Here is a 24787-nt window from a genome sequence, read left to right as displayed (position 1 = left end):
GGTTACCATGTGAGGGAAAATTTACCCCACAATTTGTAAGATACAAATCTCTCAATATCATTATTCATATAAGTGGATAATAATGAGATATCCACATAATGATATTATGTAGATACATACTTACATGTCTATACTTAATATTATAAAGAGGAAAGGTTTGTAATTATGTATGTATGTATGTATGGTTTTCACGCATTAACTACTGGACCGATTTCAAAAATTCTTTCACCATTAGAAAGCTGCATCTTCACTGAGCAACATAGGCTATATTGCATTTTCAAAAAAATTAGAGATCCTTACCAAAAATGCAATAATGTATCCTTAATAAAAATTCTGTCATCGCGTGCGCTGCGGAATCTATTGAAGATAGAACAAAAAAATGTTCTACGGTATTATAGAATGGATCAATACCTACAAGAAAGTCCGCGATATTCCATTCAAAAGATATAACGAATTTTTAAAAGTGTCAATTTACAGAAAATAGTAGGTATACTGTATAATTCAATGAGGAGGCGTAGTACGGGAAAAAGCCATTGAATATTTCAGATATTTAATTAAATACACACTGCAGAATATATTATATTATTACTAGCGGTCCGCCCCGGCTTCGCCCGTGGTACTTACATGTTTTGAACTATCCTATCTCTCAAGTTGGATTGAACTGCACATGGTGTGCGAATTTTATTATAATCGGTTAAGTGGTTTAGGAGTCCATTGAGGACAAACATTGTGACATGAGATTTATATATATTAAGATTTCCCATAATAGTGGGTAACAATTTGTAGAAAAGTTGGCAACACAAAATTTTTTAGGTTAAAATTTATAATTATTATTTTTGTGGTTTTTAAACAATGTATTCAAGTCAACAGCACGTGATACACAATATATTAACACGCTAAAATATCATGAAGGCCTATTAACTGATAAAGAGTTGTATACTTACGAGTGAAAAGACAATCCAGGCATTTTCGTTCCACTACCACTTTTACACCCTTTAACACTACACCGCACCATGGTATTATTTTATAAGGTATTAACGGTAAGTTTAAATTATGCAAAACCAAACACAATGAATTACTTCTAACTTATAACATGTAAAAACTATATTTTAGGGAAGACGATAGTTAGCTGTCAAACTTTGTTTAGCAAAGTAGGTTGCTTTTCTTGAAAAAAGTGGCACGCTGGGTGAAACAAAAAATTTTATCGTTCTCTCTCATTTCTTTACACAACACCGGCATAAGTTTCTCTTTTTCTTGTGTGAATGCGACATAAGATATCAATTTGTCTATTGGTTTCTCTGTCTACGCAATGCATAGATATGATAAGAATAAATAAAGAATAAGGATGTCATAATTTCTTAAATAAATTTGGAATAACGTCGATGTCACTATGCTCACGCTATGCAATAGGCGCGAAGCGGCAACGTCGCAATTCATTCACAAAATTATGAAAAACATTGAAATTGTCTACGGTTAAGCCTTGGTGCTGTCATTTTGCTGACGCTCGTTTGACTTCGTCGAATTTGTTGTGAAGTTTCATCATACGATGTTCTGTTTATTTATTTTTTTAATATTTATTGGAAATAATTTAAATATATCATTAAATATGCAAGCAAATGATAGATAACGCTATCCAATATCTGGAAAACAGAAGATAAACCCACCTTGAGATAGAGAGTTGCCAAATAACTGGTACTCAAAAGTTCAAAACATACAACTCCAGGCTTAGAAGATTAATTATATTTTCAACGAAAGTGTACATGATTGTGATAAGTTTAGAAATAAGTTTTATGTATGTATGGTTTGGCGCATGTTGTAAATAAATAAATCATTATAAATATCAAAAGGGTTTTTCATAATTTCGTATATTTTGACATTTCATACAAAATTTTCCATTTCAATAGGTACGTAATGAAATTATTAATTTGCTCAACTTTTTCTACTTCTCGTATTACTCTCATTGCTATTATCTCAAATTTAGATTGAAAATTGCTTCTAAAACTTGTAAAACACAGCACAATGTACTAAAAGATATGTTATAACTCGGTTATGTCAGACTTATACTAGGGTGGTAGCCGTAATAAGGACGGAATAGCATTAGTATGAATACTTATTACGAAGTTATACTAGGTTACATTTATTTCGTGTTTATTTGTATGTTTTTTCCTTATTCTTGGTTTATTCTTTGCATAAAATGTTATAACTCGTTTATTTGTACGGCTGATAGAGTTTTAAGAATTCATCTACTTGAAAAAAAAAATGCGTCTGGAATTTTTTAAGTATTTTTTACGTACTTAGCGTATGCAAATCTATAACCTCCTTTGGGCTTAGTATACCAACAGTGGGACACCCTGTATATATGATAATATTATATACAGATACTGTATGTAAATGATTAATCGGCTCTTAGATATTGTGCCGATAATGCAGGATATTATTATTCTAATGTCATGTGATTAAAATTTGCTAAAGTGACATCTATTGTTTTAGTTTTGAACTTAAATTATACTCTAAAGAGTTTCTTCATAAAGAAATGAATTTACAACAATTTTTTACTCCTTAAATCAACAGCAATTCAAAACATTAAAAAATAATTTAATAGACAGCCATCCATTTTAAAAATTGTGATTTTACTTTTTAATTTTCTCAACATTTTTATTTATTTGCAAAATACATTGACAATATACTGCCATCTCGTGTATTAGCTGTGCAACAGTATCGTAGTTCCTAGTTTTGTCCGTGGCGCTCACAACCCAAACAATGAATTCCAACATGGTGGCAATGTGGTACACAGTTTGAAAATGCAGGCCGTGTCATGCTTTGAAAAAAATCATTTTATGCTTGAATTTGATGGAAAATGTCGGACCCTAAACGTGCTACGATTATAACAGTGGGTGCTCCAAAAAGTGTAAAGAATAATGTGAATAAATCAGTGAGATTAACTATAAATTTGGAGGAAAGCAACGAATTGAAATGTCCAGAGCTGAATTACAAGGAACTAGTCATAGCAGCAGCAGTAAGTTATCACAGAAAATCATAGTAATTTACGCAACCATACTGCTTTTTCAGGTCTTTGTAACTTGAGGAATCCAGTGGAAATATAAAACCGCGGTAAATAAAAGCGTTTGGCGGCTAGATTCGGTCCCAAAAGGAGTCTTGCAGAATTGGCTTAGGATATTTTTTGCTTACGTTTCACGGTTTTGCATTAGGTTTGTTACATGATTTTGCGTTCACGGGCTGTGTGAGAAGCCCAGTTATCGGTCGCCATGTTTGCAACAATCTTTGATGAACGTTGTCAACCTAGGACATCAACTTGCGAGAGCAATGTTTTGATCCAATAGATCATACGATATAACACTATTTACTTATTATATTAATATTTTTTTAACATTGCAGCATTATAAGAATAACACGTTGCATATTTGCTAATGACAATGGTAGTTTATTATTATATTGAACATAGGGAAAGTCGCCTATTCGAATGACCTAAGTTAACCCGCCTATTACATTGTTATTTCCGGCACAATCACAGATTAGGTTACTATTTAATGGTTTTAATTTTATTTTTGCTATTTACGAATTAGGATAACATATGTTCGGTAGCTATAATAATTATAGGACTGTACATAATAACATAGTCAGATAGTGCATGTGTGTGTGGGTGTCGTATTTATTTACGTTCGGTGCGTTAATAGTGTGCAATGGTCATTATCATAATATTTAAGCGGTTTATAATTTCGTGACATTTGAAGAATAAATAAAGGTGGTATGAAAGTAGGATTATACATAATAATGTAGGTATATGTGTTATAGTATGATTCGCAATGTTGGCAGAAGATAAACGCTTGCAAAACTTGGCGGTTGGTACTGGGATGATAATATAGCGATCTTTGCTTGGTCTAAGCTTTTGTTAGCTTCAATCGATAGGTAACTAATATTGTGAGGTTATGTGCATATTATATACGGGGTTCTCGGCGCGCGCGTGTGTGTGTAATTATTTATGTGTTCCTATTACTAATGTTTATGTGTGCCTATTTACCTGTTATATTTATGAACCGTTGATGTTTTAGGTTGTTTTTTGTCGTATATTTGCGCGTGAATGTTCAGATAATCCACGTAACTTGTCTTTTCTTTATTGGAGCGTGTAAGATCGGTATTATTATTATTTTATTATAATGTAATGACGACATTACGAATGTCATTTGTTTGTTGAGAACGTTTCTGATGTTTTTCTCGTTGCAATTATTCCTTCTTCATTTTGTTTTTGTTGTTGTTTTTTAAATACCTACTAGGTACATTGTAGGTATATTAGGTAGGTACTATGTTTAATTTTCATTTGGGATTTTTTTTGTGTCTTGATTGTTGGATCTCTTAACTTAAGCCTTTTTATAATTTACAAATGTTTATTGGTATTGTTTTTATAGGACGACGACTTTTTTTAACGCACCGACGATATTGTATTTTTGGTAGGTAACTAGTGCAAATAGGTACCAATTTTGAGAACATGCACCTACTTATATGTAAATTACTTAACTCTTTTTTGTGGATACGGCAAATTATAAATCTTATTGGAATATTAATAAGTATTAAATAATATTCATTATTATACATTATTAGTATGGTCTATTTTACCTACATAAAAATAATGATAAGTGAGTTTTTTATCAGTCCACAGGTCGATTTATCATTGGTATTTCGTTATATACCATATTAGTTATTCTTATTTCTTGCCTTTTAAAAAGTGTTAAATTTAAAAATCTGTGTACGTAAATTTTAATTTTTACCCTCCTAAATTAGTACAAGAATATCGCTATTATTTTTAGAAATATTAAAAATGACGGCGTTAATGTTTGTAATACCTAATTAGTAATTAATAAAATATAACATACAAAACAAGTTCTATCTGGTGTCACCTTAATTAATTTATGCTTCAATGTTAACTTTGGTATAACGGCAAGCTTGATAAATACTATATAACTGTGGCCCACGGTTTCACCCGCAGACAAAAATTTCACCCTGATTCTACTCTTTGGGGATGGTTTTTGAAAGAATAATAACGTAGCCTGTTTTAAAAAAATATTGACCTTGGTTCTTCAACTATTTCAATACATCTGAATTTGTGCTGTGGTTTAATTGAGATTTATAATACTAGCTTCCGCCCGCGTCGTGTTTTAATAAAAGGTAGCCTATGTTCTTTGTCAGCCCTCAGGGTCTAAAAATTGTCTGTGCCAAATTTCATCAAAACCGGTTGAGAGGTTCAAGCGGGAAAGAGTATCAGGCAGACAGAGTTACTTTCGCATTTATAATATAGTAGGGATTAGAATGGTTATTCAATAAATACAGGTCCTCGTATCTTATCAGCCATTGAACAAATCAGACTAATTAATTAAAAAATACTTATGTAGGTGTATGTAATTTAGTATAGGTATAAAGAAATTGGTTTATTTATTGATCTTTTGATAGTTAAACACTTACTTCTAAAGTTTCTGTTGCACTAAGGTGTACTAGTTTTACCTTCTAAAAGTAAGACATAATTCTTGAACTCAACTACTAGGTATGTACCTACTATGTTGATAAAAAAACTAAATGCAAGTGACTGAAAAGCTATTGGAATGTTGGCAACAAATATTTATATTGTTTTCATAGGAATATCATATGGAAACAAGATTCGTTCACTTTAGTTTGTAAGGGTAACTTAATTTTTTTTTTTAAATATTATGTCTGCGATCAGTCGCTAGACTATAAGCGGACACGTTGAAGGCGCGTATGGCAGGAAGGATGCTGCTCCCATTGGAGTCCACCCTCTATTTTATCGGGCTTGGTAGCCGGCGGTGTTGACTAGGACTAACTTAAAAATTAAAAAAAAAATCTAATGTAGGTATTTAAAATATGTACCATACTTTTCGCAAAATTGCAGAGCCCGTAGGTATAGTTAATTAATAATTATTAACTATTATTTTTTTACAGAGAAAAAAGAGAGTAGAAAATGGAAAAACGGCAGGGCTGGACCCATTCTCAGATAACGACGATGATGTTGAGAGAGTTGCTAGGAAATTTGAACAAAAATATGTAAGTATTTTTAATGACAATATTAATTTAGTAATTTCAAAAGAAGATTGATATAATCTGTATCATTAAGCCGATTATATTTTGTATAGCTGTTGATCTGTTTATCTTTTTCTATGTATGATGTGTATCCTAAATGAACATTAAATAATTTGAAATAATAGAGACATTATGATTCTTTATTATAGCAGAGCCAATTTAATAGGCAACATTTGACGTCTATCAATTTTATCTTCATAGGGTGGTAACCTGCTTAAAAACATCGATTAAAGTGAATTAATCGATACGGACTTGAAACATTTGTCAATCGAACTTGAAACACATGTCAATAATTTATGATAATTTTTATTCCCAAGTAATCAATGCATTCGATTCTAGATGTCAGATTTCGATTTTTAGAGTAACGTCTCTGGTATTTAAAAAGAAAAAAGGTTTATTGACACAAAATTGTAGCGACGTCAGTTCTTTAAATCAGAAATTGTTCATTATGTTTAGAATGGTTTATCAGTAAAATCAAGTCCTAAAATTACTTCTATCGGTCATTATTATTATAAATATGTAATCGTAATTGAAAAAAGTTAAACAAATGTGCAGTTCTAACAAAACGAAATATCATGTTATTCTATGTCGTGGTTACTAGGTTACGTTGTTGAATTTTGTTGAACTGTCAAATGTTGCCTATTAAAATGGCTCTACAATAGTTGATCTGGAAACAATTATCTGCAAGGACACTCTCATTACTTAATTATTAAAATATATATGTTTAAAGCATAAAAAATAGTTTACACCCTCTTCTCAGTCCTACCAAATAATTATTAATATACACCAAAGAAAAAAATCTATCAGACGATTTGAGATTAGTAACAAATTCTGTGATATAAGCAATATAAATTATGTATTTACTCAATTTAGTATTTTGATTATTGTATTTAAAAAATAATATATTTCACAATTTTCCAGGGAGGAAAGAGCACATATGGCAGAAAGGGCCGATCAAAGTATGAAGATTTCGCAGACATTGGCGCAGGCTATGATGAAAACGATTCCTTTATTGACAACACACATGGGGTAAGTATATGCTGTAAACTTTAATAAATCAGTAAGTGAAGATCTGGGTTAAATATTTAATTAAAAAATCATAATAATATATTTTACTACATAAATAATTTATATTTCTTCTTATCCATTGCCATGCCATTCTTTTATCAACCGACATTACAGAACTCAGAATATAAAATAAATATTGAATAATAATTGTTATCAGACCATTGATATTAGGTCTTAAATTTAAGTATGTATTTTACAAATTGTATAAAGTCAGTTTTTTTTTTTTTTAATATGTACGTTGATACATCTTCAATCCATACTGATATTATAAATGCGAAAGTAACTCTGTCTGTCTGTTATTCAATCACGCCTAAACTACTGCACCAATTTTCATGAAATTTGGTATGGATATATTTTGATACCCGAGAAAGGACATAGGCTACTTTTTATCCCGGGAAAATGACGCAATCCCGGCAATCCCACGGGAACAGGAACTATGCGGGTTTTTCTTTGACTGCGTGGGCGAAGCCGCGGGCGAAAACCTAGTTTCTAATAAAGGAAACAAATAATGTCATTCAAAATTCAATTACATACTTACCCATGTAACAGAGAAGTGAGCCTCCCCGCGTGTTGTTCATGTGCCACCTTAGAACGTGTTAAAACGATTAAATATTTAGGAGTCATATTGGATGACCGACTTACCTGGGGCCCACACATAACTGAAGTCTCCACTAGATCTAGAAAATTGATGCATGTTTTTAAAAATCTAAGGGAAGTGGCCAGCCCTGATATACTCACTTTAACATATAAATCTTTATGTGAGAGTATCATAACCTACTGCTTAACCATCTGGGGCAGTGCACCTAAATGCAACCTTATACAATTGGAACGTTCACAACGCGCCATACTTAAGGTCATGTATCGTTTACCGTTCAGGCACCCTACAACTGATCTATATCAACAGTGTAATGTACTAACAGTGAGAAAAATGTTTTTATATCGCTGCCTTTGCAAATATCATCGATACATTGTACCGACACTCTCACAATGTGACAAACGATTGGAGCGGGTTCCTGTTCCAACGTTTAATACTGCGTTCGGTAGTAGAAGTTCAGAGTTCTTTACTCCTAAGATATATAATGGCTTATTTGGTAATAACGTAAAAGTAGTTAAAAAATATTCGAATCATAAATTTAAAAAAGAACTATTAATTATTCTTAACAAGTTAGATTACGAAGCCACAGAGAATCTATTACGGTCGTATATTTAATAAAAATTATTATTTTATTACACACATACACACACAAACACACACACACACACACACACACGCACAAACATTAATGCATGCAATCTTTTTCTTTCTTTGTTTATATTGTAATTTAATTATATTTTAAGTTGAAAAAGGCAATCTACAAAAATTGTGAAGGGATTCTAAAGCCTGTAACACAGTTTCCAACTAACACAGGCTATAGTTTCCCCAAATTTTAAATGTATTATTTTACTTTTTCAATAAAGATATTCTTATTCTTATTCTTATTCTTAATGTATTCATTTACATGCACTTGATATTTAATTCATTTATTTCCTTTCAGTATGATGAGATGATCCCGCCAGAATGTGATACTCTCCATGGTGGTTTCTACATAAACAGTGGGTCTCTAGAGTTTAAAACAGTACCAGAGAACCAAGTCGCAAACTCGGATGGAGAGCAAAGGAGAAATAATAAGGTAAGAAAGGGATTTTTCTATAAGTATATCATTGAGAATTGTTTTAAATTTAAATTAAAAATATCTACATATAAAATAAAAACATATACCATACCATCCCAAAATCTGCTCAGGGATCTGGCGGATCACAGATACATATTTATCAGAAAAGAAAAGTGTATATAATAAATATTCATATAAAATTGTGGGGAGTCTTTAGTCTATAGTCATAGCAATGTTAGTTTTTACACTTAGCAAAAAATCTTGTAATTGATTGATAGTGTGCCATAAATTTTAATAAAAAAGTGTAAATGATAATAAGTAATAAGTACTTTAAGTTATCCATGCAGTTTATACAGTTAAAAAAGACTTTTGAAGTATGCAAACAAACCGGTTCAGAATGCATTTAATGTCAAGCAACCATTAAAAACCGTTGTTAGAAAATGTTAAGAGGTCTCAATAGTTTTATATGGAAATGCCTTTGTTAATATTATGTGGTCTTAAAAGGTGTGCTTTTCAGTTTATAGATTAATTATCAGAAATCTTTGACACCTATTTTGGGTCTGGTTTATAAAGCTTACATTTTCATCATTATACATTTTACTTTACTTCTTTTAAATAAAAATAAAAGTGTTTGCTCCAAACCCTATATTTAATGTATTTTATATATTATGCACATGAAATAAAGTTTAAGTTCCTGTTATAGGACAACAAGTATTGCTAAAACATGCCTAGAATTGCATCATAATTGATGCAGTGACACATAAATTACGGCCAATTTACTTTTATATGTATTTACCTTATATCTAAAATAACTTGCAGCTTAACATTTTTCTTAATTTTTGTATTTATTGTTTATGAATTATTCACAATACAGGCAGTTGTTTCGTTTTATCCTTATATAAAATTTATATGACTACATTTTTTTAAGTTACAGTTTATTATAACTGTGTACTTATCCTCCTTATAAGAAGTATATTTTTCTAGCAGTTCGCCCTGGAATTGCCTGTGCTACATTTTTACCCTATCGCAGTCAGGGATCTAATGTCAAATGATGAAAGATTTTTAAAATCAGTGCAGCTCTTAAAATTAGCACATTCAAACAAACTAATTCTTCGCTGTATATTATTATTTTTATAGATATATTATATTATTAGTATATATTATATAAAATTTCACATCTCGTAAATATTCTAGAGGCGTATTTCATCGAGCAGCAGTGACGAGGAATCATCGGATAGTTCATCAGATTCGGACAGCCAAGATGTGAAGGACACGAAACCCATGACCAATGGAAATGTTGATTCACACAAGACTGAACATAGGAAAAAGGTATAAATAAATAAATAAATAAATATTTCAGGACAATTTTCACACACAACACAATCTGATCCCAATACTAAGCTTTCGCTTGTGTTATGGAAACCAGATGGCTGATAAACATACATATATAATTTTTAAATAAATACTTATATAGATAATTAACACCCAGACACAGAGCAAACATCTATGTTCATCACACAAATATTTGCCCCGGGTGGGAATCGAACCCACAACCTCTGGCTTGGAAGGCAGGGCCACTACCAACCGGTCAGTCCGGTCAGTCAGGTATATCATAGTTATTTAATTGTAAAGTAATTATAAATTAAGTTTTTTTGTGTTATTGTTTGTTATTGGTAGAAAACTACTAGACTCATGCCAGGAATTATTTCAATGAAGGAAAGCTACATGAATAATAATTATAAGACATTTTTGGATAAAAATATTTTAATTTTCTCTTGGAGACCTTTATAAAATGGGTGCAAGCTAAATCTAAAGACTAAAAGATTAAAGAAACCATAAATGGAGTTTGGAAATCATTCATGTACTTCCTTTATTTTTATTAATGCTTTTTTTCTTTATTACAGTGTAATAAACATGTATTTGTTTCAGAAAAATAAAAAGAATGAAAATAAGAAAGCAAAGAAAGTGGGCAGAACTGACTCATCTGCGGCAACATCCGGGAAACAGACTTCTGACGGTAATTAAAGCTAAATATATATTTTATAAAATACACACAGTATTATTTAGTAAATGTATATAAAGAGTTTATTATTTGCATCATTTATCATATAAAATGTGTATTAGTTGATGATTGTTCACACATCATCATCAACACACAATCATATTTTTAGTTGAAAATTATCAATATGACCATGAATTGAAATTTTTATTACTTCCTTTCAATGATAATATGTTTTGATAAAAAATAGATTTTGATGTTTTATTTAATATTGTAAATTAATCTAAATTCTATATACTTCTAAAATGTGTAGAATTTGCGTAAATGCTATGGTAAACCGGAAGTTTAAAATTCACATACTTTAATTTCACAATTTTAAAACGCTGTAAAAATTATTATGTGTCTTACTAAAACAGCGTTGGACGAAGAAGCAGTCTATGAATCCTATAAATCTCTGTGAAATAGGGTCACCTTACCGATTGTCTATGGATCTTTCACCTTACTAGCAAGTAATATTGTTGTCACAAGGAATATCAATGAAAACAATAAAAACATCAAAAAAATTTGCAAAAATAAAAGGGTGTTATAAAAATACTAATTATACTACGTCTTTAGAAAATGGCGCTGGTGAAAATGAAAGTGCGGATTCGCGTACATCTCAGTCCGACTCGCTGACCTCGAAACCGGCGCCCAGCTCAGAGAATGTGGTCACATCGGATAGTTCCAGGTAAATCTATACTAATACTAGCGGTCCGCCCCGGCTTCGCCCGTGGTACATATTTATGTTTTCTCTACATAAGAACCATCCTGGTACTTCAAGGAATATAATAAAAAAAGAATTATCGAAATCGGTCCACCCGTTCTCGAGTTATGCGCTTACCAACACATTTTGCGATTCATTTTTATATTATCTATACTAATATTATAAAGCTGAAGAGTTTGTTTGTTTGTTTGTTTGTTTGAACGTGCTAATCTCGGGAACTACTGGTCCGATTTGAAAAATTCTTTCGGCGTTTGATAGCCCATTTATCGAGGAAGGTTATAGGCTATATATCATCACGCTACGACCAACAGGGGTGGAGCCACGGGGGTGAAACCGCGTGGAGCAGCAAGTGTAATAATAATTAATGTTCACACTTTAAAAAAGGAGAAAATTGTTATGACTATTTTGTTATGACTGAATATAAGTCGGTAATAATCATTCAACCAGAAAACGCATATCAGAATCCAGAAGTCATTTGGCATTACATTGTACAGTTGGGATTTATGTAAGATACTTGTATTTTTATGCAAGAAGGTCGGGAATCCCACTTTTAATTCATTCCAACATTCATAGACGACATGTATACAGTGACAACATGTGACGACAGTGTATAGTAATAATACCTTCTCTAAAACTAAACAAATATAGAGCCCAACAATTATTGTAGAATAAAATTAAATAACCGAAATTATTCCCATATACAAATTTAAAAATTGGTTGTCTGTAAAGTCGGTTTACTGACGATAGTTGAACGTGACAACGTCCGATTGTGCTTCTTTGTCGCTCGTTCCGCGCTCTCGCTTGCACTTCAAGCCTTACATGGAACGCCTCAGAGCGAGGTAACGCTCTATCGAATTATAAGACGTTGTCGCGTCAAAAATTTTGATTGACAAACAAATTCTCTTTTTATTTTTTCAGAGACACAGAATCAAAGGTGGAGGTGAAACTGCCGCAGCTCGTGAGTCAAGCGTTGGAAGAATTAGAGGCATTGGGACAGCAACTTAAGGACAATCCGGGGAAGGAATTTGATGCCAAGACTGATCTATGTGTTGTGAAGTATGTATTTGTGTGTTATTTATTATTATTTTTTTTTAATTTCTAGTAAGAAAGTGTTTTTTTCTGATTCATTGTATTGATTTTATCTTTGACTAGCAAACCCGGCGAACTCTGTTTCGCCACCAGAGATACCTTTTCTTTACTATAAACCTCACGGAGCCCGAGACCTTTCCAACGAATGCAAAACTGTGGAAATCGGTTCGTGCGTTCTGGAGTTATAGCGTCAGGAAGGAAAACCCGACTTATTTTTGTATAGTAGATGTACAAAAAAGTAAATATTTTTTTAAAAAGCGATACAATAGACTTTGAACATTATTGCTACAAAATGAGGTGTTAATTTCAATGAACAACAACGCACCTCGGACGTGTTTGATGACTTATTCTCTAGCCTAGTTGTTTTTAGTACGTTAATGATACTTCAAAACGTTTTTTCGTAATTTTGTTTGATTGGTAAATGTTAAAATAATATATCATATCAACGGTAAATAATTTCATAATTAAAAAATGGACAAATCTGATTTCAATGAAATACTAAATGATGTATTTTTGTTGTTTTTTTATTTCTGAATCTATAAAATACTAGTGGTCCACCCCGGCTTCGCCCGTGGTACATATTTCGCAATAAAAGGTAGCCTATGTTCTTTCTCGGGTATCAAAATATCTCCATACCAAATTTCATGCAAATTGGTTCAGTATTTTAGGCATGATTGAGTTACAGACAGACAGAGTTACTTTCGCATTTATAATATTAGCACACCCCGGACACTCCATACAAAATTATCGTTTTGACAGTCACACTGTAGAGACTGCAAATGTGTGTGTTAACTCTTTATGGTTTGCACATTCGTGACAAGCGTAAAAAAAAATCGCGTTTTTCTGATGAAATAGATCCGTAAACAGCACAATATCTAACCATTTCCTGCGAAAAACGATAATCACAAATCCAAAATAATAAAATTACTTTAAGTCAATTTGGCAATCTTCGTTGCGTATCGTCCCTGTAGAAAAATGTGGCCCATTTTAATCACGATCGCGCGGGGTGAGGTAAGTGTTTAATTTTGGCGGGAGGCGGAGAGTGTCCGTTCTGTAGCGTTTAGCTACTATTATGTATTCTGTGATATTAGTATGGATAATGTTGAATGTTTGCACAGATTGGAGCGCAGCCTGAACAAGTGCGGCGCTGACAACCGCATGCGGCGCGTGTGCTGGGGCCGAGCGGCCGCCGCGCTGCGCTGTTCCCGTGCGCGTTTGTTGCAGCGGGCCAAGCGATTGGATGCACCTAGCGGTGAGACACATATACATACATACGTACACAAGCACATCTATGTGCGTCTACACGCACACACAAGCTATCTATATCGGCTCGACGCGCCTAGTGGTGAGACACACCCACATACGTACATGTATACATACGTTCATGCGCACAAAGTGACGCACACTCACCACGCCAAGCTGCTCGACGCAATCAATGATACTACCCATTCATTCTCGCTTATAAGTGACGAGGGCTGTAGGCTCACCGCGCCAATTCGTAAAGCGGGCGTAAAGCTAGTAGAATATATGTACGTCATAAACACATTCACGTTTATTTATATTTTTAAATTTCGTTTCCAGGTCCCACTCAAACATCACAGCCGCAAACGAATCCCACACAAACGGGCACTGCCAATAATACTAGTGTTATAACCAGTACTCACTCGGGTTCCCTCAAGAGGAAAGCGGACGACGATTTGGAGAACATCGATGATATTAACAGACTGACTCCGGAAGAGAAGGAGGCGAAAATCGTTGAGACTTTGCAGAGGTAAAAAAATGTGTGCGTGTACTAGTGTACACACGTAAGAAGTGAAACTTCTTTATGACCTTATTTTTCAAAAAATAATTTACTATATGCAACTTTACAGAAATACGTCGAATCACGTGTGGTAGGGATAAGAAAAAGATGGCGCGTAACGAAAAATGTCACGCGTAACGAAAAAATGTTACACTAAATTTTTTTCCAACCCCGATAAAGAAGTTTCGCTTCAATAATTAATTCTTATTAAATAAATGGAACGTTCCAGAAATATGTTTTCTGGTCAGTCAAAAAAACATACAATATTGCGTTTCATGTAACTAGTAATGTTAAAAATATGAACTGTATAATTTATTAATAACCAACTACACATTTGAAAACTGATAATTTAATCAAATATTACTTTTAGGTTACAAGTGTTAATAGATGAGAGAAAACCGGACATGATTGCGACATACAATGCGGAATGTGAACGAGTTCAACAGGAGAGGTAAGGTGTTGAATGTAATTATAATTAAGCTATTGCATAACTTCTATCGCGGGCCTTGAGCGTGGGGACCGAACCGAGAAATTCCGTAACGAAAAAACCTGACGCTCCCCACTCCGACGGGCTTGAAGGCATGCTATGCAATAGCTTTACCGCGGCAATCCTCGAGTGCCACACGTCTTTTTTTTATTTTTATTTATGTACCTGAAGGAGTGTAATGTTGTTTATTTCGTGCAGATGAAACCGCAGTATGCGGTTTCGATTAATTTTGTGTTGTACTATATCTATACTTAATATTATAAAGTTAAGAGTTTGTTTGTTTGAACGCGCTAATCTCAGAAACTACTGGGCCGATTTGAAAAATTTTTTCGGTGTTAGATAGCCCATTTATCGAGGAAGGCTGTAGGCTATAATCATAACGCTAAGACCAACAGGAGCGGAGCCACGCGGGTGAAACCGCGAAGCGCAGGTAGTTTATTTTAAAAAGGCTATACAGCATTACATTACGACATTAAGCTCAAACAAATGTTACTAAAATGGCGTAAATATGAGCAGACGGAGCCGTCCGGGTTTTTTAAACGAACAATGGAACATTCCAGAAAGAAGATCCAGATAGCGTCCGCGGACGGCGCGCCGCACATCGACAAGCGGCTGCCCAAGCGGCGCTTCCCGTGGTGCGGGCGCAGCCGCGCGCTGCTGGCCCGCCTCGCGCGCCTCGCCGCCTCGCCCGAGCGCGCCGCCGCGCTGCTCGCCACGCGCGCGCTGCCGCTCTTCCCGCCCGGCTTCGTGCGCATGCCCACGCTGCTGCGGCAGGCCAAGTGAGTGCCCTGCCCTTAAGGGGAAGCTCCCTAAATTTTATGTGAATTTGCATTAATATTCTGAAACAGTCACACATACAATCAAAATGGAACTTTAGTATATGATTTATTGGGTTTTTTTCTTTCCGTGTACAAGACAGTTACGTTATTGTAACATTTTCGCTCGATTCATTTTTTATTCAAAAATTATGCCTTTTTTAAGGATTATTACATTTTTTTTTTAAGATTTACTTGGATTTTATGTCTAAAATAAATGTTAACAGTAAGAAAATACAGTTTACTATAGAATCCCAACATATTTTATTTCTAGATCAATTATAACTTTAGTTATAAACGAAATAAGAAAGTTTCGAGCTCGAACGCGATCAAAGAGCGCACGCGATATTCAACTTTATTACGGCTGTGTTAGCGTCTAGCACAGTAGCGGTCTAACCGGTCTCTCAGTACCAGAAATTATGTACTATCACTCAACGCACCGCTCGCGCGATTGCACCGAGCAGAGTGACACGCGAATAGCCCCCTCCCCTTCCAGCCCGCCCGTGGTCCTAGTTTGTTACTATCGCGTGCTATACCTCCCTAAAAATTGTATATTCTTGTTCAATCAATTTACTCATTTTTTTTTGTTTATTGGGTTTAACCAACCTTACTCATCTTTTGAATTCTCTTAAATAATAACAATAATTATTTTATAAAAAAGTAACCACCCTGAATTAACAATTAGAAAAATACAAGATACAATAATAGTGCTTTAAAATATTCTAAAGTATAACTTTCTATTTTCAGCCTCAACAAAGAAGTGAAAGCGTCGACGCTAAAACGGCAACGCATCGGTTCAACGTCACAATCACAACCGCCGACAGTCGTCAATAACATACAACCGCAGTTCAACGAGCCCATACAGTTCCCAAGCTCACTCACAGTCACAACTACAACCAAAACTATCGAGAAAGATGACGACAAACACAAAACTGTGCCCTACGGATCAATATTGAACAGCTTCAGCCTCAACAAAGACCTGATAATCGAAAATACAAACGACCGGACAGATAAAAAAGACGTTCCTAACAATCTAGGCAGTATAACGATAACACCAGTGCTCAATAAAGAAAAAAAAGTTGAGAAAAAGGAGCCGCTCATACGTGTCAAATCGCCAGCCGCGCTAAACAACATGGTGAAAAAGGACAGTGATAATAAAAAGCGGAAAGAGAAGAAAGATAAAATGGATACGCCACTCCATATAGACACGAACACGCAAGCGCGGGAACCAATCAAAAGTCCCCGCGTTCACGAGTTCAGTAAGACGCAAATAGACAATATGAAAGCGATGGAAAACAATATACCGCATCCAGCATTAATCCCAGTTCATCATTCGCCGACATTCGCGAAACCGGACAAACGGCCCCCGGAAAAAAAGAAAAAGGACATAGAAATTGTGTCCGATATGGACCCATTGGGTGATATACAATCGGACACAGTCGCCGTGGACGATAGCAGTAGTGATATTGAAGTGATTGAGGACAAAGTTAGTGATAAAGTGGGTGATAGTGACACAGTGCCTTCAGACAGGAGTGATTGTAAAGTGAATAGTGTTAAGAACGATCTGGACGATGCGACCAAGGAGGAGATTAACACGGTTATGAGGGGATTGGAGGAGATGAAGGTAATGTTATTTGTAGGAAGTTAGGTTTTAATTTCTTGTATGTATTGTATAGTAAGAAAAGTATTTTTTAATGTTTTTCAGAAACGTACACAAGAGTAAAATTTGTACAAAATAATGAATTTAAGTGATAAACTATTATGAAACAACCAATAAAGTTTTACACAATCATAAATTAAAGATCTGTATGATCTGTATCACCGCCTCCTTGGTACAGTGGTTGATGCGTGAGTGTAGAACCGAGGGGTCCTGGGTTCCATTCCCGGTGGAGATGAAGAAAAAAAAATCTCGGTCTGGCAGGACACAAAAGGCTGATTACCTACTTGTCCCTAAAAGAAAATTGATCCGTGAAACAGATGTATAATGCATCTGCCCCTTTCCCCACTAGGGGACATGGGACTTCACTTATGATAGTATGTTTTTTGCATACTTTATATTCTCCTGTTGATATTGCTACAGTGTGATATTAAAATTACAAACATGGACTGTGATTTTGATAATTTTATTGGCTGGATTCGAAAATTGATTATTCCATTGTGTTTTACACTATTCCATTTACTTTGAAGAAATTTATCTCTTTTTTATTTGAAATAAGTTCTAACACAGTAAATACTTTTATTATGGCATTATTGTGTGTTTAAATTAAATGCAATGTCTTAATGAAATAATGTAGAGATAATCTGTTTGTGCATTAACTTATATATTTAGCAAATGATGATAATTATATATCAGGATATTAACTAGCTTTTGCATTCACACAAGTTACAATATATATTTTAAATATATTTTTCAGCATTCACAATCGCCAACAAAGGTGAACTGCAATTCATATGGTGGCGTAATCACAAGTGGTGAGTTTCTGTCTAAATATGTCTGTTTTACACGAAAGTTGGCTGCCCATGATTATCCTTTTTAATTTTACCCCATATATCATATTATATTGAATGCCAGGATTAAAATTATTCATCATTTCGATTTGGTCAGTTTAAAATAATAATATTATCAGTATTCTATTAATTATTCATTCACTCTTGGTATTCCACAAAATTTATACCCACACACTATTTACCTTTCTATTTTTAATACATATTTGTATTCCCCTCTTATGTGTAGCCAACAAACTGAATTATGACGTCACACACACTATATTTAATTAAAATAATTAATATACCACATATATTCCTATCAGCGAAGCACGAGTCTTCCAAACAAGCGTACAACAGGACTATATTTGATCCCGCGAATAAAGACAAATTGTAAGTTGCGCTTGCACATCACGCGCGGTTGTGGTGGCACCTTGTGTTAAGATTTTGTGGGCGGTTTGACTAGGAAATTAATTAAAAAGCTACTTTTTTTGCTAACGGTGTTGGTATAATAAAAAATGAAATCAAATCAAATTTTTATTTGGAAAGGCGTAATGACTTGATGACTTTCGGATGGGCTCGTTGATAGATTTTTTGCAAATTAAATATTTTCTTCGCCTGGTCTCGATAATGAATATAAAAGTTTTTTGCAAGTAAAATTTGGGGAAAAACAAAAATTACTGCAGATCTCACAAAATTAGCATATAATTTATTTTTACATGATTAAATCATTGTCTCTATTGGTTTTAACGCTGACTACGATCTATTGGGCTATTAATTTTTGAGAAAATCTGAGAATTGAAAAATACCTCCTTTAGATTACAATCCGGCTCGAAGGACCAAAATCTATAAAGCTTGATTATACACTTTAACTGTAACATAAGCTATTATAATATAAAATAATTGTTTTTAACATTAAAAACGCCATTAACAAAATCTTAACATAACCTAATATTTGCTTTCATAACTCCCCTCTCGTGTCACCTTGACATTTAGTGTTGTAGCTTCATAATTATAGCTAACTTTTCCACACTATCCTTGCGTATGCTATTCTATCGCTAATTTGATGTTTTATTTATTTTAGCGTCTAATATAATATAAAGTAAAAAAAGTTTGTCGTATCGTATATTTTTTACGTTAAATGAAGTGACATAGTCGTCGTTGTTTAGAGTTTAAAAAGATAGAATTTTGACTGTATTTTGAAAAAAGTAATCGTACTAAAACTACGTATCATATACTTTTGAGGGTATGTTGAAAATTGTAAGCGTATTTTTGTTGAAATACTTAAACGGTTGAAGTATAATTATGTACATTAATGTGTCGATTTTTTGAGTTGGAAATATTAATCGTTTTAATTATAATTAAAATCAATTGGTTATTACTGCGTTGCTTTTATCTAAAATATTATGTATCCTATAGCTTGAGCTAAGAAGTAGTATAACGAACGTATTTTACGCTATCAATATTCAGCGATATATACATAAAATTATATATTATATTGTACGGTCCAGTGTGTATGTCGTGATCAAAAATACTTTAAAAATAGATATGCAAGCTGCCATGCCTTGTAGAGTGTGCTAGAAGGGTGTCACCAGAGATGAGAACTAAATTTTAAATAAAATTTACCTTAAATACTACATCGATGTTTATTTGAATGTGATTAAATATTAAATCCTTTTTCAGTATTGTTTCTCCCAAAAATGTATGAAAAATTGTCACATACTTGTAGCGACACATCAATACATATATAGAATGTGTAAAATTTTGTCCAACGTGTTTCCAAAGTTTATACTAATCTTATTTTTTTAATAACTAATGAAAATTGAGAATCATCTATCGAACTATCGAGAATTATATCTCCCCGAAGTTCTCATCTCTCGTATATTACCCATTCATGATTCCTTCTATCTATCACGTTTTCTACCATGATCACGAGTCATCTAGTTTGTGTGTATTTTGATACATAATAGTCGATATTTGTATCGATTATTTGGTAAAATATCGATATTTGTATCGATTATTTGGTAAAATGTCGATATTTGTATCGATTATTCGGTCAAATATCGATATTTGTATCGATTATTTGGTAAAATGTCGATATTTGTATCGATTATTTGGTCAAATAGCTATCTGTAGTAGTTACTTTTGTTTCAGAGCGACCTTCTTTGAAAGAAATAGATGGATGTAACGCCGTTAATGGTTAGTTTAATATTTTAATACGCTTTGGAAACTAATTTAGAGAATTAAGAGATAATATGGATTGCCGACAGTCTGTAGGGAAAACTTAAAATGTACCTATACTAATATCACTTAGTAGATTTCATTCTTATTATGTACATACAACATGACCTTGAAAAATTGTAATGAGTTAGCGAGAATGCAATTTTTACGTTATGCTAAGCTAATTTCCTTACACATATTTCCTATTCAAACTCAAACATTTATTTATTCAATTAGAATTCTTCTAGAAGTACTTTTGAAACGTCATTAAATATTTTAACATTTACCACTGATTCGGAAAGCAGTATTTGATCCAAGTGTTAAGTTAGGACTTTACAACACGAATTTGCGCTGAAACATGACAAAAAAATGCGAAAAAAAAGTTATTAAGAGCTTCGTTTAGTAAATTTTTTGATTGATTTGAAAAAATATCCAAGATCGCTTAATTTTGATACAAGTAGTACTTTCCACGACACCCTCATGCTAAGACATATTATGAATTTAAAACAAAACAAAAAATGTTTACAGATATATTAGTGTAACAGTTGTGAATTAAAAAACCACTGAGGTTTATAGTCATGTTCGTATACAATAATTTATAAACAAAACAATTTCGGTTTCGTATTAAACTAAGATAACTCTCTTTATATCCAAAACTACTTCCTTAGACTGCTACTACTAACTATTTCTCTGCATTATTAATTCTCAGTGTCTTTTAATAACCGATAATTTGTTTAATATGTTTTAGGACATTTCTTTACTATACTTAATAAAAAAAAACGAATATTCTCTCATTACTTTTTAATAGTATCCAACTTCAAAATGAATGATGATATTTCCAAACTATTTTATGGCTTGATATAATTCCATTCTATTTAATAAATATTATTACTCTTTTGAAGTTGGTTAAAACATTACTATGATGTGTTTTTAACAGTGTCTAATTTAAGGTTTCTTTTTCAGGTTGAATTTTTGAAAAAATCTTATGAAGTTCAAGAAGAATTAACAAGGAATCAGTTTATTTCACTATAATGTTATTTATTTGAAAAGTATGAGACGCTTTTGTCTTAAACAGGGACTCGAACTGCCTATATTGCTCAGGAATTTAGTTAAATTATGTTGTGACTGCCTAGTATTTCCCTCACTACGAAAATAAAATCACATCAAAAATGGTACATCTATGTGATATGTCTCTAAGAATTATAAAACAGATATTTTTTTTTTGTTTATATGTTAGCGTATTTTACACTGTATAGATTTAATTAACGTAATTAAAATAATAGTTGGAACAGATCAGAATATATTTTAATGATGAATTTGATTGATTAATATTTTTCATAAACTAAGTAATTATCGTTGTTACGATGTTTTAACGGAAAAGTACATATTTATATATTCCTAACTAAAATAGTGACTCAATACGGATATTTTAAAAATTAATTAATGTGAATATTTCCCAAAGTTGTCATTAATACCAACAGATAGCATGTATTTAAATTCTAAAGATTTATTTATGCATTTGTATACTTTTTCTTCAATCTAACTGTTTATTTTACATTTAATATGATTAAGGGCTGATTTTTCAATCCTTGGTTAAATCTTATCCGTCCGTAAGTATTACACAATAATATACAGATGTCACCTAAAAACTGTCAAAAAGTGGGCAAGTAACACATTTTTAAAATGGTTGTTTAATACGATCTTCGATGAATAAGTTTTTACTAAAGATTGAAAAATCGGCCCTAAATATTTAACCTGGTCTGTTCTAACTTAATTTCTCCACACAATATATTTTTTGTTTTTTTTTAGTTATTAATCGTTCGTAAATTTATATTGAATCCTAATTTAAATTCTATGCTTTATAACAATAATTATGAGTTGTTTTATTTCATTAAAATATAAAATCTGATCGAAATGTATGTTATTATTTGTAAGTCTCGTATTATGTGATCTTATGATATTGGTGTTTGAAAAATATATGAAGTCTGCGCGTTGTAACATTAAAAAAAATCTAAAATCAAGCATGGTCCTCCTTATGACACATATTATTTGTGTGTGAAAATAAATGAAGTATGAATGTAGAAAAAATATTTTTTGCCTCTTTTCGTTTTGGAAAATGGTTCTTAAATAAATAAATTTGTGACGTCAATTCAGATTTTTTTCTCTTATTTTTTTTATTTTTACTCGCATCGTGCAGGCTTTACAAAATAGTCTGAAAATCAAAGTCCAGTAATGGTGATAGGCTAGTCTACTTTACACTAGAAATCAATTCACGTTTACTTGTTAATAATATAAAATCATTGAGTGGCCAATAAAACTGCCATTTTATATGTGTGCGTGGTGTATTCGTGTTTTACTTGTGTTGAGAGCAAACAAGAAATTATGTTTTTGGAACTCAATTGCAAATTAAGCTGTTAGACAGAGATACGAAATATATTTTACATAGTGCTGTCTCTGTCTGACAAAAAATTGTGGCATTTGGTTTCAGAAACACAAGGTTGAACACTTATTTTGGTTCCAAATCTAAAAGTTTGTTTAAGATCAATTTATCCATGTCTGAGTCTAAAACAATAAAGATCGAGATATGAAAATTTAGAACTTCGAATATGTCTTAAGATAATCAGACATTTTAGCCTAAGAACTTAGTTCTAGGTAATATTATACTTAGAGGCCTATGTAAGTGGCTTCGAGATAAAAGTCTGTCTTTATAAGGCAATAATAAGTGTGAGGTAAGGTCGGAAAATATTATGAATGCCCAGACTTAGTCGGGCGGTGTAAAAATTTCCTAGATGAAGCATTGCAAATTTCCACAATGAAGGAATTTTGCAAAAAAGTATTAAAAATCCGCGCCTATAATGAAAGAATCGGAATCAAAAACCTCATGTTGTCTTGCTCGCACATAGGAGATTCGATTATTTATCGACGCGGATTATAACCTAAAAAGTCTTAATATTCCTATAATAATATGCATTAATACAATGCATGTTAACTGTATTGATTGGCAAAGCGTAAAAATATAAATATAGTCAGAACGGTAAGATCTAAGGCCTTGTAAATGTTTGCTATGAGATAGTAAATAACTGAAATGATTATAATTGTAACATAATAAATGCTTATTTTATAATCCCGAAGCTTGTGGGACAGTTTATTTTAATACATACAACTAGGAAACATTCGGATTTTTTTGTTTTTGTAATAGTGATGGATGTATTTAAAACGGAATTCCAAATTATGTCCAATGTATGATGAATAAATATTTATAATGAAGTTCTGTTGTTTTATTTTTTATCCAAATGGTGTTATTTATATTAAAACGCTAAATTTGATGCTAAGCGCAAATCTCGAGAACACCTGAACTGATTTCGTGATTTTTTTTATTTAATATTCCTTGAAGTACGAGGGTGGTTCTTATGGAGAGAAAATCTATAAATGTATAACGGGCGAAGGCGGGGTGGACCGCTCGTTTTATATAAAATCATTACATATATAGATAGGTATGGTATATCAGTAATTTTCGGTAATTTTCATTGGGATATTCTATTATGAAGCTAGCAACAAGGCCACGGATTACAAATGTAAAATTTGGTCCGTTTGACACACATCGTACGATTTTTTATTACTATTTCCTGGGTAAGTACCTACATATATAATTATTACTTCCAAAGAGTGGATATGTCGTGGCCATCTAGTAGATTTGCTCATTTCATGAAATGAAATGAGCAAATGCGTTTGGTTGCGTTTAGTTGCCCATATCGAGAAACGATTTCTTATCATTATCTGCTCAAACCATATCATGATATGTGGCCCATAGACATTCAACCATTTCATGAAATGAGCAAATATGGCCACGACAGATATATATGAGGTGGATAGTATTGACGTAATGAATTTATAAAATCCAAACAATAACATTATTTATTCCATCAGACATCAGTCTTAGGAAAAAACATGAAAGAATTTTTAGAATCGGTCGAGTAATTTTGAGTTAGTTAGCTTATAGGAAAAAAATCAATCCTCCTTAAATTACATAGGTACCTAAATAAACACACGGACAATACAAGACTTACTATATTATAAATATACGAAAGTGTGTTTGTTCGTGTCGTGACTGAGCTATTTAATGGAATGATTTTTTTGTCTAGAGACAGTTAGGAGGCTAAAAGTAGAGAGCAATATAGGTTACATTTTATCACCAGGGCCGCGCCGCCCCTGTGTGCGAAGTGTGCGGCGCACACAGGCGCCAAGACAATAGGGGCGCCGCGCCGCCACTGCCACCTAAATTATTTTTGTTACCTATATGATTG

The 24787-nt window shown here is 32.8% G+C and overlaps 1 protein-coding gene across 1 annotated transcript; it reads left to right on the top strand.

Moving 5' to 3' along the window:
* The first annotated feature begins 2774 nt into the window (after window positions 1-2774).
* On the top strand, window positions 2775-22093 carry yem (yemanuclein). Its single transcript, XM_090116658.1, has 17 exons — window positions 2775-3016; window positions 5968-6069; window positions 7027-7134; window positions 8709-8843; window positions 10020-10154; window positions 10755-10842; window positions 11440-11551; window positions 12506-12643; window positions 13795-13928; window positions 14258-14447; window positions 14848-14928; window positions 15525-15743; window positions 16527-17403; window positions 18194-18251; window positions 18590-18656; window positions 20418-20462; window positions 21447-22093. Exons 1-16 carry the CDS (start codon window positions 2858-2860, stop codon window positions 20449-20451), a joined length of 2637 nt encoding a protein of 878 aa, XP_089972784.1. The 5' UTR covers window positions 2775-2857; the 3' UTR covers window positions 20452-20462; window positions 21447-22093.
* The last annotated feature ends 2694 nt before the right edge of the window (window positions 22094-24787 follow it).

The sequence above is a fragment of the Colias eurytheme genome, chromosome 26 (genome assembly GCF_061535395.1).
Source record: "Colias eurytheme isolate Ceu_HAF_F1 chromosome 26, ilColEury1 Martin Lab GWU primary, whole genome shotgun sequence".
Lineage (NCBI taxonomy): Eukaryota > Metazoa > Arthropoda > Insecta > Lepidoptera > Pieridae > Colias > Colias eurytheme.
The sequence above is the reverse complement of the archived record's forward strand: the minus strand, read 5'-3'. Positions and strand labels throughout refer to the sequence as shown.